The sequence below is a fragment of the Tupaia chinensis genome, unplaced genomic scaffold (assembly GCF_000334495.1).
Source record: "Tupaia chinensis unplaced genomic scaffold, TupChi_1.0 Scaffold139757_1, whole genome shotgun sequence".
In the NCBI taxonomy this organism is placed as follows: Eukaryota; Metazoa; Chordata; class Mammalia; order Scandentia; family Tupaiidae; genus Tupaia; species Tupaia belangeri.
In genome coordinates, this window is record NW_006199637.1 from 3,820,674 (window position 1) to 3,839,187 (window position 18,514).

Sequence of the window (18,514 nt, forward strand, 5' to 3'; positions counted from 1 at the left end):
CGGTTAAAGGCACGTCCCCAAAGGAAAAAACCCTCAAAAAAAAAAAAAAATACCAGGAGATCAACAGAAATGAGACATGCCTATAAATATAGGTAGAAAATATGGGACCAGCAGATGGCATAATGGCTATGTCGCTGAACTCTCATATGGTTGACTGCGGTTTGAGTCCCGAATCTGGTGGCTTAACTCACGCTGGGTGCATGTGCATGTGTGCCCAGGATCCCAAGAGGAGAATGGAGGAGAAGGGATTGCAGTATGACCATTCCCTCTGGGGGGCGATTTCTCGCTTTCTGTCTCTCTGTCTTTCTGGCGAGCGCACACGCCCTGAGGCAAAAACCTCTTGGGGGGGGGGGGAAAGAAAGAGAAAAGAAAAGAATTTGTTTTCTTTTTATCATTATTGACTCAAAAGTTGCTGCTAAATCTTATAAAGGCAGGATGGATGAAATAAAAGACTCACATTGGGGGCCTAAGCTATCTAAAGTGGCCTTAAAATCCAAAGATCCATTTACAGCCCATTTTTTACAATGAGAACAAAGCATGATTTATAGACTCATGTAATTTCAGGCTTTGTCCTAGTTACTAGGTCTGCATGTCACTGAGCCCTACACAGTGATTTATTTTGTTTATGCATTTTGTGGGGCCAGACTTAGAACACCGTCTACTGCCAAGGTCTTGACCTTCTCTGTGATGTCCGAGGCCTCAGATGGAAGGCGCAGAGGCTCAGGACTTGAATTGGTTGAAGGTGTGCTCATTCATATGCTTGGCCCTTGATGCTGGCTTTGGTTAATGGCCTTGGTTCCTCTGCATCTGAGCCTCTCTCTGTGGTCTCCCCACATCTGCTCACGTGGGCTTCCTCCCATCCTGGCATCCGGGTTCCAAGAACAAACAACCTGAAGGACTGAGAGCAGGGGCAAGCTGCACCATCATCTTTTGTCACCTGTCTTTGGAAGTCTTACAGGGGCCCTTCTGAAGCACTGTGCTCTTTGAGGCAGTCGTGTCCCGCTCAGATTCCAGTGCAAGGAAATAATCACTAGTTTGTGATGGAGAGGGACGGGGCCATGCACTAGGAGCACATGAAATACTGCTCTGGAAATATTGTTATTTATGGCCATTAATTAAAATACAGGCTGCCAAGACCAGAGAGAAGACCTTAGAGGTCAGCGGGTTCAGTTCCCTCATTTTACTGATGAAGACACTGAGGCTGAGAAGAGGTACCTAACCTGGCCACAGTCACTTTCGATGGTTGGAGGTTGGGCTGGGAGTGGAGCTCAGCTTTCTTGATTCTTTTCTTCTCTACTCTACTGCCCCTTCCAAAGGTGCAGTACCTTCACTTGCATCGTGAGTGCTCCTCCCCTCAGAGTTTCCTCAGGCCAGAGACAGGATAACATGGGCAGAACCGTGGGAGTCCTGGAGGGTAGTGGGCGTGCAGGGGTTCCTCAACCCTTCCACCCTCTGCTTTCTCATTAAAAGGAGGCCCGGTTGATCTCTTGCATACTGTGGCAACACAGTGCGGTGAAGTCACTTCTCAGCATTTAGCAACGAAACCATAAATCTGGTTGAGCATTTTTTATTTGCCCTTTTTTTCAGGTGCTCAGAATTTTGATGTCATACGACTGTCAACTTACAGAACAGCTTGCAAGTTACGATTTGTACAGAAACGATGCAACCGTAAGTCACTTATGCTCACTTGTGATAGCTGAGTAGAGCTCTCAGTGCTTTAAAAGATTTTCATGTCTCTTAATCATATTGTAATTAATTATCTTATAAGTATTTACCAGAATGTAAGTTTTATAGTGGAAAGAACATGTCTTTTTACTCCTGTGTCACTCAGAATGTTTAACTGACCCAGTAACATAATGAGTTTTGATGCTGGTATAGTAACAGTGTTATTTATGTGGGAGAATTGGTTTTTCGTTGTCACTTGTATTGATAAAATATTTTATTTAACATTAAGGCAATTTTCTGCTTCTGGAGAACAAGAAAAACATTCATTTTTTTTAAAAAAGAATTATTTTTTATCTAATTTTTATTCATTCATTCATTTTAATTTGATAAGAGAGAGACACATACACACAGAGAAAGAGAGAGAGGCAAAGTGAGAAAGCAAGCCACCAGGTCCAGGACTCCAAACTGTGGTTGGCCATGTGGGAGTTCCAGCGCCTCAACCACCACCCCACCTGCTGGTCCCGTAAAACATTCATGTTTTGATAAACGTATCGTGAGACTTAATCTTCCTGATTAAGTGAAATATAACATAAGTCAGCCTTTTTTTGTAATTGCCATTACCTGAGTTATAAAATATATAAATGCATGTATTTATATAAATATATACATTAATATATGTAATATTTCTTCTCTTACTTTCCACAAAGGTGAACTAATTTACGACAGAATTTTCTGTTCTTCTGTGTGTGTGTGTTTGTATGAAAAGCTTTTATAATATAGAAAGAACATTAACTGTGGTTTCAAACCTTAGAGTTGAAAAATCCCAGTTTCAAACCTTAGAATGGAAAAATCTGGGTTTTGCCTTTTATTATAAATGAGTGACTTTAGGCCCATCACTTTATATCTGATGACTTCTACTTGACTTTAAATTTACCCACAAATCCCGGCTCAAAATACTCTCCAGAGTTTTTTATGCCATCCTAGATTGGAATTATGTTTTTTTCTGTGGTTCCCCAAAGCATTATTTTTCAAATTATGGGTTTTTACCCATAAATGCTTTATGAAATCATGTTGGTGGGTTCTAGCCAGAATTAAAATAATGGAATAGAAAAAAAAAAAAAAAGAATAGAAAAAGACAGTATTAGAATGCTTCTTACGGTAAGGCTAAAAAGTGTTTTTGTGAACTTTATTTTTCTTATATACCTAGCTGTGTGTGTGAGTGTGATGAGTGTGTGTATGTATGTGTGTGATAGTTTAAATACAGTTCTGTGGGTTGTGTTCAGAAAAACCACTGTTGGGCTGGCCCTACAGCCTAATGGTTAAGGAAGCTGGATCCCATATGGCCAACTGCAGTTTAAATGCAGTCCCTGGAGTCTTGAAACATATGTGGTGTGTATGTGTGTGTGTGTGTGTGTGTGTGTGCATGCTCCAAATCCTGACAGGATGGAAAAATGGAGGAGAAAGGATTGTGGCACAAGCACACCTCAGTAGGGGATGCTTTCTCCCTCTTCTTCTCTCTCTCTGTCTCTTGTTTCTCTGTATCTCTCTGGTAAGTGCACGTGACCTCTGGCAATTAAAAAAAAGAAAAGGCAATCATTGTTTCAGAGCAATTCTTGTTTTTATAATTCTTCCCATATGTGTGGAGTTTTAAGAGCTTGAAGTAAGCTAGTGGGATTTGTAATAGAAAGTAAAGGTGCATTATTCTAACGTTTTATTTTGTTACCTTTCACGTAGGAGTCTATGATCTACCTGCAATCTTTCTTTGTGTGGGTGTGTACAGTATAAATAGGTGTCAAATTTCAGTTGTTTCTATGTATGTGTTCAGTTATTCCTACACTGCTTATTGAAAAGGTTATTCTTTTTCTTCACTGCTGAAACAAACAAACAAACAAACAAACAAACAAAAACTTCTTCCAGTCACTAGAAAAAAGGTGCAGGAGTGGTCATAAGCTAGAAGATATGCTTTTTAACGCCCTCGTGTTGCATGAGGCTGTCTTTCTACCAGTAACCACACTGTTTCAGTATCTCATGTTTCTTTTACCAGTAACCACTATTAGAGCTTAATAATACTAAATCTTGGTATCAGATAAAGCAATTCTGCCTGGGGCCACTAGGAGGTTTGGTGGTTAAAGGCGCTGGACTCCCACATGGCTGACCATGGTTCAAGTCCCGGACCTGGTAGCTCGCTTTCTCACTTTCTCTCTTTTTCTCTTTCTCTCCCCCTCTGGTCAAATTAAAATAAGTAAGTGAATAAATAATAAAAAGTTAAATAAAATAATTCTTTTATAAAAAAGCAACTCTGCCCACTTAAAAAAATATATACTCTGGGACATTATGGCCTTTTCACATTAAATTTTTATATAAATTGTATAACTTGTATGTTGCTTTCTACTAGAAATAAACCCCAGGCTTTTGCTGGAATTCTTTTCGGGTATAATTAACAGGCAATAAAATTCACTTTTTGTTTAATTGCTAGAGAGCATGTGCACGTGACAGAGAGAGAGAGAGGGAGAGGGAGAAAGCATCCCCCAGTGGGGAATGGTCACACTGGAATCCTTTCTATTTTTCCACCCTGTTATGAATTTGAACATATGTATGCAGATATTACTCAGTATTTTTCCAGCCTTAGCTGGCCATGTGGGATCGAGCCATCTTAACCACTAGGCCAAATAGCTTAAAATTTCATCATATGTTACTGATATATAAACATACAGTGACTTTTGTATCTTTACCTACCTAGCAACTGCTCTATAAGTAGATTCATATATTAATTTTAGTAATTTTCTGTGTATATAATTTTGTCGTTTCTGACTAGTGACTCTTGTATTTATTTATTTATCTCTAGTGATTATCCTACATATTTATATAGATTAGGCCTCAAGTAGAATTAAAATAACAGCGATCATTTCTTATCATAGGCCCAGTATCATCAGAGGAAAATCTTTCAACATTCTACTGTTAAGTAATATATTTGCTTTAGATTATTTGTAGATTAACTTAATCAGATTAAGAAAATTCCCTAGTAGTGTATTTCTTCATTTCTAAGGTAAAGTTTATTTAAAAAGTTCTTTTTGATAATTTTTTTTTTTTTTTAATCGCCAGAGAGTGTGTGTGCTTGCTAGAGGGAGGGAGAGAGAGGGAGACAGAGGGGGAGGGAACCCCCTCACCCCCCGGTGGGGTGGTCACACTGCAGCCGCTCCATTTTTCCATCTGTCAGAGCCTTGGGCACTCACACACACGTGCCTGGTGTGTTTCTCAAACCTCTGGAGCTGGGACTCCCAGCCGTGGTCGGCCATGTGGGATTTTATTCCCAATGCTCAGTGCTTAACCACTGCACTGTGGAGCCAGCCCTCTGATATTTTTAAACTTAATTTCATTTTGATCAGAGAGCGTGGTTCGTGTGATTCTAATCCTTTGAAATTTGTGAGATTTGCTTTGCTCAGGATATTGTTAGTTTTTATACTTTTTTTGTGTATGCTTGAAAAAAAGCATATTCTCTAGTCATTGTGGGCAGCAGCCTATATATTGCCCCTTATGCCTACTCTGTTTATCATGATGTGTAATCACTGTGTTCATAACTGTATGTTTACACTGTCACCAAGAGAGGTGCATTCATGTTTTCCACAAAGCTTGTGAATTCGTTTATTTCTCTCTGAGATTCTGTACATTTTTGCTTATATATTTTGAGGCTATTCTATGATGTGTAAATAAATGTAAAATTCTTACAGCATTGTTTTTTTATTATTTTTTATTCATTTTATTTTATTTGTTATTATTATTTTTAATTTGACCAGAGAGAAAGGGGAAAAGAGAAAGCAAGCCACGGGTCCAGGATTCAGTACTGCGTTTGGCCATGTGTGAGTCCAGTGCCTTAACCGCCATGATACCTGCCAACCCCCTTACATCATTCTGATGAATTAAAACTCTTTTAAGAGAATGGGCCTTTTTATCTTTACCAGTATGTTTTGTACCACAATTTAAAAAAAATTGAGATATGTATATAATTCACACGAAAACCCCACTGTTTCAGTATATAATTCAATGGATTTAGAGTTATACAATCATCTTATCTAATTCTAGGATATTTCATTATCTCAGAAATAAACCCTGTACCCATTAGTAATCATTTCCTATTTCCTTCTTCCCCTAGCTCCTGGATCCCACTAATCTTGATTTTTATGGACATTTATTCTGGACATTTCATATTATTGGAATCATGAAATATGTGGTCTTTACTGCCTTCTGTTTTCATTTAGCATAAAGTTTTCATGGTTCACCCACATCGTAGCATATATCAGTATTTCATTTTTTTTGGTGACTGAATAATATTTCTGTGTGTGTGTGTATACCGCAATTTGTTTACTCATCAGTTGATGGACTTTTTGCTTTCGTTTTTTTGGTTTTTATGAATAATGCAGCTATGAATATTTATGTACTAGTTTTTGTGTGAACATGTGTTTTCAATTCTTTTGGGTTGGAATTGCTGGGTCACGTGGTAACTTTATTTAGCTTCATACGGAATCGCTAAACTATTTTCCAAATCAGCTGCATTATTTGATTTTCACATCAGTAGCATACGATGAGTTCCGATTTCATCAAATCCTCACCAATTCTTATTTCCCGTTAGAAAAAATTACAGACATTGTAGTGTGTGTTAAGTGCTATCTCATTGTGATTTTGATTTGCATTTCTGTAATGACTAATGATGTTGAGCATCTTTTCGTATGCTCTTGGCTATTTATGTATCTCCTTTGGAGAAATATTCATTTAAGCTATTCACTCATATTTTTTTGTTGTTGAGTTGTAAGAGTTTTTACATATTTGGGATATTAGACCCTTATTGGATGCATGATTTGCAAATATTTTCTTCCATTCTTTGGGTTGCCATTTTAATTTCTTCATGTTATCTTTTGAAACACAGAAGTTTTTACTTTGCATAAAATCTACTGTATCTATTTTTTTCTTATAAAAGTGTTACTTATACTTCAGGTGTCTTGTTACTGACTTTGAAGGGAGACGTTTTGTTCCTTCCCCATTAGATAGGGTGTTAGCTGTGGTTTTTGGGTAGATGGCCTTATCAGGTTGAGGAAGTTCCCTTCTGTTCTTAGTTTGTTGTGTTTTTATTGTGAAAGCATGTTAGATTTTTGCCAGATGCTTTTTCTGTGTTTACTGAGATGATCATGTGGTTTTCCAAACCCTTTTATTTTCTTGTGATAAAGTTACACCCCCTTTCCTTTGGTTTGAAGTTACTGTCTCCTACTTCCTTTGTTACTTGAAGGCAGGTATCATTCTAATTATTGTCCCTTCAAGGAAATGTCTTTTATATCTGGCTGAGTATTATTTACTTTTTTCCTGAGTCACTAATGGACTGAAGATGTTTTATGTTTCATTCATATTTTAAATTAGTTTTAGGGGGAGAATAGTCCAGGTACATAGTCTAACTTATTACTGGAAATTAAAACAAACAAACAAAAAAACAACTTTGTAAGAAATGGGGAAAATAGGCAAAGGATTAAATTGTTCAGAGTCATGAATAGTCTGTAAGGTGTATTAGTGTTTTACTCACTGCAGTTGTATACCTCTTTTTATAGAGTTAGAAAATAGAGCTGTAGATTGTTGCTAAAGTTGCTAGGCTAAAGTAATACAGTGATTTAAGATGTTATAATGAATTGCTAGAAAGGCTAGAAGTTCTTAAGAATAGTTCTTGATCTTTTTTGCAAATTACTTATTACTAGGTCACTGTTGACAGATCTGGAATGCAAGTTAAATATAAAGTCTGGAGGTAATCACTCTTGGACTGTGTGGTGGCTTGTTGAAGCCTAGAGCTGACATTTTTTTTTTTTTTGTAATCACACAAGCCAATAGTTTATTATACTTATATTTTCTTAACATTGAACATAAAATGTTACAGTAGTCAATGTCAAGTCTATTATTGGATGTTCAAAAATTTCCTGACCACAGAGGGATATCAGAAACCTAAGGATAGGGCCAGTGCGTGGCATGGAGGTTAGTGGGTGGCATGGAGGTTAAGCTGCTGGGTCCCACATAGCTGACTTTATGGTTCGAGTCTTGAAGCTGGACGCTTTAAGGTCACTCTCGGCGTGTGTGCATAGGTCCCCACAAAATCCCGAGCGAAGAACGGAGGAGTAGGGACCGCGGCGTGGCCAACACCCCTTGGAGGGTGATTTCTCACTTTTCCTTCCTCTCTCTGGTGAGTGCATGCGCCCGTTAGCAAAAACAAAAACAACAGAAATCTAAGAGTAGATGTTCAGTTTTTGGTTATTCATTCAGATAAGCACTTCATGTTTCTATTATTTGTGGAAGAGATTCATTAGCCTTAGGGCAAGCCAGTTTCAGTTGCTCAAGGGACAAATGAAAAGACAAAAACATAGAAAACTTAAGTATGTATAAAACATTAAGTATATTTAAATGTGCTATTTACTTTCTGTCCATATAAAATCACTTCTTACACATACACACAACTTTAAAGGCGACCAAAACTGTATTCAACTGATTTTGCACATGCATGCTGATCCGTGAGTGTTATCGGCCATATCAACTTTTATCTTCAGAACCGTTTTTACCATAGACTAAAATAATGTTGCTAAAGCCTGGAACTGACATTCTTTATTCTGCCACTGAAGGTTTTTCTCATTGCTGGCTAAGCAGTTTCATTGCCTTAAACCCTAAAACTAGTGGATAAATTCAGATGTCCAGGGCGAAGGTAGTGTGTGCTTTAAAATTGTGACAGTTTATCTTCGTTGTGTTTTAGTTCACCTGGTTGATATCTGGAATATGATTGAAGCCTTCCGAGACAATGGCCTTAACACACTGGACCATGCCACTGAGATCAGTGTGTCCCGCCTCGAGACCGTCATCTCGTCAATCTACTATCAGTTGAACAAGCGCCTTCCTTCTACTCACCAAATCAGCGTGGAACAGTCCATCAGCCTCCTCCTCAACTTTGTGATCGCTGCGTACGACAGGCTAGTATCGGCACGCGACTGCATTTTAAGAACACCCATCTCCTAATTGTTCCTCTTCCATATTGCCTTGCTAAGGGTTGTCAACTGAGTTCACAGGGAAAATGGAAATTATTCAGGGTAAATCCCTGTCCTGGGGCATGTTACATATTAAGCTCGCTAATATTATGGAAAATGACAGCACTGAAATATTTTGTTTGGTGAAATTACAAATATGTTAATAAAATTGTTCTCTATCTCCCGGACCGGTGGCTTGAACTCATGCCAGGCATGTGTGCGTGCATGCCCAAGATCCCGAGAGGAGAATGGAGGAGAAGGCATTGCGGCGTGACCATCCCCCCTGGGGGGGTGATTTCTCGCTTTCTGTCTCTATGTCTCTCTCTGTCCGTCTGGTGAGCACACACGTCCTATAGCAAAAACCTCTCAAAAAAAAAAAAATTGTTCTCTATCCAGTGAAATATAGCTAAGTTGTGAATGTAATTAGGGGCTTTTCAGTTGACCTTTAAGGCTAAATCTTTTTTTTTTTTTTTTTTTAAGAGCGATTTTTGCTCTTAAAGAGAGAGTGAGAAATCACCCCCCATGGGGGTGATTTTTGCTCTTAAAGAGAGAGTGAGAAATCGCCCCCCATGGGGGATGGCCATGCCGCAATCTCTTCTTCTCCATTCTCATCTTGTGATTTTGGGCACGCAGGTACATGTACCTGGCATGTGTTTAAGCTGCTGGATCCGGGACTCGAACCACAGTCACCTACGTGGGAGTCCAGTGACGTAACCATTATGCCACCTGCTGGTCTCTGGGCTAACTCTTCTTTACTCTGTAACATCAGATGCCCTTGTGCCATAGTGTTGTTTTTTTCTAGTTTTTTAAAATTGTGATTTCCAGTTTAATCCAGTTTTCTCTTTATATATGTCTGGGACCTATTTAAAATTTTTTTAATATAGAACATTGTCTAGTAGAACTTTCAACAGGAGAAGAAAACTATTTAAATTTACTCTAAATTAGAAATGGAAATTAATTTTTATATTTGTATTTATGGAGAATTTAGTTGAAACTATTTTTAAAAAATCATAAATGTTAGAACTATACTGTTTAGTGGTTATAGACCAGGGATCAAAAGGTCAGATTCTGGGGCCAGCAGGTGGCGTGGTGGTTAAGGGCTCTGGACTCTCACACAGCTGACTGCAGTTCGAGTTCTGTGACTTGCTTTCTCACTTTCCCTCTCTCTCTCACTCTGTTCCTCTCTGGTCAGATTAAAAGAAAGAAATAAATAAAGTTAAATAAGATAATTATTTTTTATTTTAAAAAGGTCAGATTCTGATTCCTGGTGTATTTCTGACCATCTGATTTGGATGGGTTAATTCTCTGCTTCATTTTTTTCTCTCTGTAGACCCACTTTGAGTTTACACAGTCATAAAATATATTAGTTATGTTTTATAGTAGTGAGAATTCTGCAAAGTAGTGATAAAACCATCGAAGTGTCAAAGGCAAGTCACAATTTAGGCACTTGCTAAATTCATGTTTTCACAAGCTGTTATCAAATTAGATATATCCATTTAATAGAAAATTATTTAAAGAATTTGCATTTTTAAAATAAGCAGGTATCCCCCTAGAGGTGTGATTTCTCACTTTCTCTCTGTCTGTCTCTCTGGTGAGTACATGTGCCCTATAGCAAAAATCCCTCTCAAAAAAGAAAAATCGTTATTCTGCAGTAAGCAGCACCTCATCATGTCACTGCTCCACTGTTGGTCAGTTCCAGGATCACGTAACATAAAGTAATTCAAGAAATACATGTTTATAGTTTGTACTTTTACCAGGAGCTGTGTGTGCTTTCTGGCGAGAGGGGAGTCGGGGAGAGAACAAGTGAAAGCGCCCACTGGGAGCAGTCACATTGCAGTCCCTTCTCCTCCGCTTCTCTTTCCAAAAAAAAATTTGGGCACATGTGCACAGACATCTGGTATGTTTCTAAAGCCACTGGGTTTGCGTCTCAAACTGTGCAGTTGGCCATGTAGAATCCAGCTTCCCTTAACCACCATGCCACAGGTTGGCCCAAGAAATAATTTTTTTTTAAAGAATTATTTTATTTGATCTATTTTTTAATCTATTTATTTTAATTTGGCCAGAGAAGGACAGAGTTAGAAAGAAAGAAAGAGTGAAAGTGAGAAAGCAAGCTTCCAGGTCCAGGACTTGAACCATGGTTGGTCATGTGGGAGTCCAGTGCTTTTAACTGCCACGCCACTTGCTGGCTCAAGAAATAATTTTTTAAAGTCAGGAATTAAAATTGTGGGACCAGCAGATGGCATAATGGCTATGTCACTGGACTCCCATGTAATCGAACATGGTTTGAGTCCCGGACCTGGTGGCTTAAACTCATGCCAGGGGCGTGTGCGTGCCACGCCCAAGATCCTAAGAGGAGAATGAAGGAGAAGGGATTGCAGTGTGGCCATCCTCCCTGGGGGGTGATTTCTCACTTTCTGTCTCTGTCTCTCTTTCTGGCGAGCACACACGCTTTATAGCAAAAACCTCTCCCCCCAAAATTTTTTTTTTCAGTGCCTAAAAAATACTAAAACAGGCATTAAAAACTTTTGTTTTTCTAGTTATATCTAATAAGTGAAGTAAATAAGACATGATGCATCGTGTCTTAGTCTGTTTGGGCTGCTGTATAAAAGTACCATATACCAGGTAGATTATAAACAACAAAAATCCACTTCTTACGGTTCTGGAGCCTGCTTCCAGATCGAAGTAAATTCTGTGACAGGTGAGAGCCTGCTTTCTGTCTCCTAAACAGCCTCTTGGCTGTGTCCTCACATGGTGCAGGGACAAAGGGTCTCTCTGGGGTCTTTCCTAAGGGCACTAACTGCATCTCTAATTAACTGCATGCTCTGCCCTTAGGACCTAACCGTCTCCCAAAGGCCCCACCACCAGGTACTGTCACCCTGGGGGTTAGGATTTCAACATATGAATTTCAGTGGGACAGAAGCGTTTGGGCTGTCCCATATCGACAGGGCGAGGAAGGGGAGTGAGAGGCTCCCAGCTGGGAGGATGGGAAGCCCACACTCGGGAGCACACAGTACGGAGACGTCCTGGGACGTATGCAGAGAAAGCTAGGCACATTTCACATGGCAGTAAATTAGAAGACAGCTGAGTAGAAAACATGCAAAACTGCAAGTACAACGAGAGGTGGGTGGGTTGAGAAGTAAGGAGTGTAGTGGGTCAGTGGCGAGTTTGGTAATTTTTAAGTCAGTGTGTTTAACTTTGACTGTGAGTATCAGAAATATTATTCCATCTTAACAAATCTTTATATGATAGGCGCTTATTTAGCACTCTAGAAATGTAAAATAGGTCTTTCTGTACTGGAAAAAAGAAAGGATGTGGCTCTCAGAATTAAAAAAAAAATTGTCAAAGGGCATGTGTGCTCCAAGGAGAGCAACAGAGAGAGAGAGAGAGAGGGAGAGAGAGAGAGAGAGGGAGGGAGGGAGGGAGGAAGCACCTTCCCGTAGGGGATGGCCACACACCACCTCTTCTGTTACCCCTTTTGCGATTTTGGGCACACACACTCACTCCATGTACTTCCCAGGTTGCTGGATCCAGGACTCGGAGTACGCAGTTGGCCACGTACTGCCTTAACGGCTGTGCCACCCGCTGACCCCCACGTTTTTCAAAAGCAGGGCATTTTGTTTTTAAACAATTCAAATATTGGTCTTTTAAATTAATAGGCCACTTTATTTTTTAGTCTGGAGAGTTCCTTTGATATGTAGAATACCTAGTTATTTATTAATAGAACCTTTCAGGCTTTGTATTTTCTAATTCCTCAGGGCTAAAATGCTAACACACATTATTTTATCCCAGCCTCCTTCACCTTCCAATTTAAAGGCCAGAGGAGTTCTGATTATTACAGCAGATTCTCAGATAGACTCTAAAACCAGCTGGGAACAAGTAGGACCTAAGGCTTTCTTCCTTCAGTATTTTCTTAGGACTTAATTTTTTACATACTGAGAGTTTCGAATACTTTGCACTTTGACAGCTAAGTCCACTGAAAAGTACAGAGACCAGTATCACAAACATGTATTTGGAGGGCCTTAGCGACAGCCACAACGAGTAGTGAAAACTGTGGTAATTGCCCTCTTGGGCTTTACAGTACTACAATACTGGTAGTCACAGGGTCTGGTCCAAAGTATGCAAGAAAATACTTGAACCAATATTTAAGGATATCGGAATCCCCATGAGGAAGGAGAGGTTTTCCTTGCTCTTCTGCTTTGAGACAGTTTCACATTTTAGGATTTGTTACTTAGGAACCCCCTTTCTGTTTCCAAATTCTGTATGGGTCCTGTGTCTAGTTTTAAGGACTAGAATGTCCAAGAACTTTTAGCATAACAGGAGTATAAACTTACATTGTTGCACAGTCCAGGGAAAGACCAGCCCTTGGTTTTGGTTACCTCAGGGTCTGGCTTCATTTTCTCATAGTGGTCTTGGCTTTGCCCTCTTCTTCTTCTTCTTTTTTTTTTCTTCCATTTCTTTTGTGAAAGAAAGGCAGAGAGAGAGAGAGAGAGAGAGAGAGAGAGAGAGAGAACACGAGCGCGAGCGAGCCTCTACAGGGGCTTACACCGAGATCTTCCTGCCTTTCAGCCAGCTAGGATCATGGTATTCCTACAGTTGCACCACTCAGCTGGACCTGCCTTTGTTTTGTTGTTGTTGTTGTTGTTTTTCTTAGAAGTTTTTGCTATAGGGCACGTGCGCTCGCCAGACAGAGAAAGAGAGAGACATAGAGATAGAAAGCAAGAAATCGCCCCCCAGGGGGGATGGCCACACCACAATCCCTTCTCCTCCATTCTCCTCTCGGGATCTTGGGTATGCACGCACACGCACCTGGCGTGAGTTCAAGCCACCGGGTCCGGGATGCGAACCGCGGTCGACTACGTGAGAGTCCAGCGACATAACCATTACGCTGCTAGTCCTGACCTGCCTTTGTTTTGTATCAGCTTCTTCTCTAGACTTACTCCAAAAAGTGGACGATCCAGGTGGGGTAGTAGTTAGGGCAGCTGGATCCCCCATGGCTGAGTTTATGGTTCGAGTCCTGGACCTGGTGGCGTGGATGATATACTTGGCCTGTGTGTGTGTGCCCAGGGAAGAATGGAGAAGGGATCGCAGCATGACCATCTCCTCTGGTGGGTAATGTCTCACTTTTTTTCTCTGTTTCTCTCTGGTGAGTGCACGTGTTCCAGAGTGGGAGGAAAAAAGACAAAAAATGTCTGCTAGCAGTTATTTCTTTCAAGTTGGTATAGAAGAGAGCCAACTTCTTTCAATACCAGACGAAAATACCTGAGCCTTCCTCTAGACCTGTGCCTTCAGGCCAACCAAGGATTTTGCTTTGCAGTACAAACAAATCAGGCCTGTCCTCTGGAGCCAGGGCAGTTGAATTCTTACCCCGACCACAGGCTGCCGAGTAGTGGGGGACAGTTGGAGTGGAAGTGAAGGTGACAGCCACAGGGCTCACCAGGCTTCATCTGTGCATCATGCCCTGTGGGACCCTTTCTCATCTGACGGCTCACAGACCGCCCAGCTCCTTCTCCTTACTCCTGAAACTGAGACCCACTTGGAACCTCCCTTCTCCCTCCGCCCGCACATCAGTCCATTCCCCTGTCCATTGCTGCCCCGTGAGTGTCTCTCGGACCTATGTGCTTCTCTCCCTCCTGTCACGGCTACCATTCCAGCCCATCCTTGTCCTTTTCCTGGGCTCCTGCCAGGGCTTGTAATTGATTGCGTTACATTTACTCTTCCCTCATTCATTCATTCTTAGAAATAATAAGCCTTCGTGCACCCACCCTCTGGCCGTAACTTCTGTTTCTCTCTCGCCTCTCTCGTCTCATCCCACTGACCTGCAGTCAACTAAGTGAACACTGTCCTGGTTTTGTGCTATTTCTTTGCTTCTTCAAAGGCAGTTCCCCCCCCCCCACATAATATCATTATAAACAAGACAAGGTCATTATTATCTAGTTTAAGGGTTTTTTTTGTTTTTGTTTTTTTTTTTTTTTTGCTTGCTAGAGGAGGCATATACTTACTGGAGAGAGAAAAAACAGAAAGAGGAGGCATATACTTACTAGAGAGGCAAAAAACAGAAAGAGGGTGAGGAGAAAGCACCTGTCTGCCCCATGGGGAATGACTATACTGCAGTTTCTTCTCCATTTCTTTCTCCTGTTGGGATTTGGGACATGCATGCACACAATCTTGTTAGGTTTTTCAAGCCTCTGGGGCCAGGATTTGAACTGCTGTCAGCTATGTGGGATCTGGCTCTTTTTACCATGAGATCACAAGGCCAGCCCCATCTTTATCTATTAATATTCCTTATATGTGGTTTTGTTTTTTTACTTTTTCTCTCTCTCTTCCTTTCTTTTTTATTCTTTCTGTCTCTCTCTGTCTTTTTTGTTAGAGGATGCATGTGCTTGCCAGAGAGAGAGAGAGGAAGAGAGGAAGAGAGAGAGGAGAAAGCACCCCTGCAGACAATGGTCACACTGCAATCCCTTCTCAATATCTCCCTCTGTTTGGGATTTTGGGCATGCACACAAACACACCTGGTGTGTTTCTCAAGCTTTCAGGTCTGGGACTTGAACCACATGGTGGCCATATAGGATCCAGCTTCCTTAACCACCAGGCCATGGAACCAGCCCAAAATTTCTTTTACCTTCCATGTTTTTTATTAAAAGAATGTATCCATCTGCCTTTCTAGTCATCAATTTCTTATTTATCTGGAGACATTTTACTGTTTATTCCATCTATTATGTTATTTCTTAACTAGTGCATTTTCCATACCTAATTTTTAGATTCTTGTTTCATATTAGTTATGTCACTTTTGAAATATTTATTCCTATTTTAAAATTTTTGGTCCGTTTATAGTGATATTTATGCTTCCAACAGTAGTATGTATCCCTCTTTGTGGGTAGTTTTAGGCGGTTATACGCCTGTGTGGAGTGGATGTTTGCTGTGGACATAGGCAGGACCTGCAAGTGTGGGCTGGAGTGTCCACATGCACGCAGTCCTTGAAAGGACAGGGTGTGCTGCAGGCGGGGAGAAAAAGGGCCAGGCTCTCCCCTTACGGGAGAATGAAGCGTCTTACTGTTCTAAATTTGAACTTGGCTTTTAGGCCAGTATAAAAATAATATTAGTTAAGGTACAGAGGTAGAACCATCTTTTAATGAATAATTATTAGTTTTGGGGGCTGGGAGGTGGCGTGGTGGTTAAGGGCACTGGATTCCGACTTGACCAGCTGTGGTTTGAGGCCTGGATCTGGTGGTTTGGTTTCTCGCTTTCCATTTTTCTCTCTGTCTCTCGCTGGTCATATTAAAGAATAACAACAAATAGAGTTAAGTAAATAAACAATTCTTTAAAAATAGTGATTAGTTTTGTTGATAACTTTAAATAGCTACACATATGCTGTGTTTCCATTTGCAGTCTTGTCTAGAGCCTCACGGATTCAGGAGCAGGCGCGTGGCCAGCCCTTGAGTGGCCGTGATTTCTGACGAAAGACTTATTTTTCAGAAGGCCTATTTCATTGTGAATTGCTGTTCTAAACTTTCCATCTATTAATCCTGACAGGGCAGTCTTCTTGAATAGCTGCTGCTTTCTTTTTCACTTACTGTGTAAGAAAGGAAAATATTCTGTGTAAGTTCCTGAGAAATGCCTTTTATACTTTATTTCTGATTCTTGCATTTTATGTTTTTTCTTTCCTTTTTCCAAATCAATTTCTGTTTTACAAATGAGTCAGTGGCCTTCACTAAAGGTGTTGGTTCAAAAAAACAGTATAATAAAATTCTACTTAAAAAGGAAGAAATCTGTAAAAAAAAAATCTAATAAAACTAGGTTTTGATAAAATTTACAAGAAACATCAGTATTGAAATATTATTAACAGGTCTAGGGTTATTATTAACCATCTAAAATAGCATTAGTAGAAAACACTCTTGCTCATTTAAACACTCTAAAGATTTCTTTAATGTGAATACTTATGTATCTAATTTGTGATGATATTATATGAAAAAAATTTTGTGTATAGATTGAACATGTGGCTAATAACCATTTTAAAATCTTGTTTTAGCAGTTTACTTTAAATAGATTTGAAAAATTCCACAGTTCCCTTTCAATAGTATGTTTAAAACAAAGCAGACTTGGGGCCGGCAGGTGCCGTGGTAGTTAAGGCTGCTGGACTACCACATGGTCGACCATGGTTCAAGTCCTGGGCCTGGCAGCTTGCTTCTCACGTTCCCTCTCTTTTGCTCTCTCTCACTCTGTCCCTCTCTGGTCAAATGAAAAATAAATAAATAAATAAAGTTAAATAAAATAATTCTTAAAAAAATTAAAAATAGGGACCAGCTGTTGGTGTAATGGTTATGTCACTGGACTCACGTGTAGTCGATTGCGGTTTGAGTCCTGGACCCAGTGGCTTAAACTCATGCTGGATGCGTGTGCGTGCATGCCCAAGATCCCGAGAGGAGAATGGAGGAGAAGGGATTGTGGCATGGCCATCCTCCCTGGGGGTGGTAATTTCTTGCTTTTTTGTCTCTCTGTACACACACACACACACACACACACACACATACACACACACACACATAGCAGAAAGAAGTCCATTTAAATAAAAGCAAATGCGGTCCTTAAATTCTCAATCTGTCCAGCCAGCATCTTATGACATGCTGAAAACAGATAATGCTATGTTACAGTCTTCCTTATTAGTGAGTGACTTTTAAACAAAACCGTAATTTCCTGAGAGGCACAGATAGTCCTTGTTTACATACAGTATTTACGTATAGCTCTGCTTGCCCTAAGGATTTAAGAGGACGAGGAAAAAGTGAGCCAAAGTTGGCGTCCTGGTGCTGAATGAGCAAATTTCCACAATAGTAGCACACTAACTACTATCCTATAAGGATCTGATCATCACTTGTTTAGGAAATTTCCAGAAGATGGTAGAGAATGATTCAGGGGATTTTAGATTCTTTTCCCCTCTGTGCTCACGATAGAGTGCTCTTGTGCGAGAGAGGTGTGGGATGAGACCCTCAGCGTGTGTTTGTGCTGATTTCTTTTTTTTTTTAATTGTTCATTTAATTTTATATATTTATTCATTCACTTATTTTAATTTGACCAGAGAGAGAGAGAAATACAGAGAGAGAGAGAGAAAGTGAGAGAGCAAGCCACCAGGTCTGGGACTCAAAACAGTGGTTGGCCCTGTGGGAGTGTCCAGCACCTTGACCACCATACCACCTGCTGATCCCCTGTTTATGCTGATTTCTAGACAAAAGTCTTCCTGATTTTAGTATATGCAGACCTACATTAATTTTAGCTAGTATTTTAGATTTTTTCTTTCTTTTTAAGTTATGATTCTTGGTTTGCAAATAATCATTGTATATCTTTGTGGAGGATACAGTGTAGTTTTCAAAGCATGCATATAGTGTATGATAATTAAATCAAGGATATAGATGGATTCATTTTTTCCAGAACCTTTTTGTTTATTCTTCTGTTTATTTTATTCTTTCCTTTTTCTTGAAGTTTATTTACTAAGAGAGAAAGGTTGATTTTGTTTTTTTTTTTTTGGGGGGGGGAGGATTTTGCTATAGGGTACTTGCACCCGCCAGAAAGAGACAGAGAGAGAGACAGAAATGAGAAATCACTCCCCAGGGGGGATGGCCACGCCGCAATCCCTTCTCCTCCATTCTTTTCTCGGGATCTTAGGCACGCATGCGCATGTGCCCAGCGTGAGTTTCAAAACACTGGGTCTGGGACTCAAATCACGGCCAGCCACGTGGGAATCCAGCATCTTAGCCACCATGCCACCTGCTGGCCCCTCATCCCAGATTTTTACCAGCTCTGTAGCCAACTGCATTTCC

The 18,514-nt window shown here is 40.2% G+C and overlaps 1 protein-coding gene across 14 annotated transcripts in view; it reads left to right on the forward strand.

The window, feature by feature from the left end:
* Positions 1-18,514, forward strand: part of DTNB (dystrobrevin beta) — a 275,346-nt gene that overhangs the window by 11,594 nt on the left and 245,238 nt on the right. For all 14 annotated transcript variants that reach the window (XM_014593108.1, XM_014593114.2, XM_014593115.2 and 11 more), the window contains exons 2-3: positions 1,588-1,668; positions 8,438-8,651. In XM_014593108.1, coding sequence (XP_014448594.1) covers positions 1,588-1,668; positions 8,438-8,651 — 295 coding nt within the window. The remainder of the gene's footprint in view (positions 1-1,587; positions 1,669-8,437; positions 8,652-18,514) is intronic.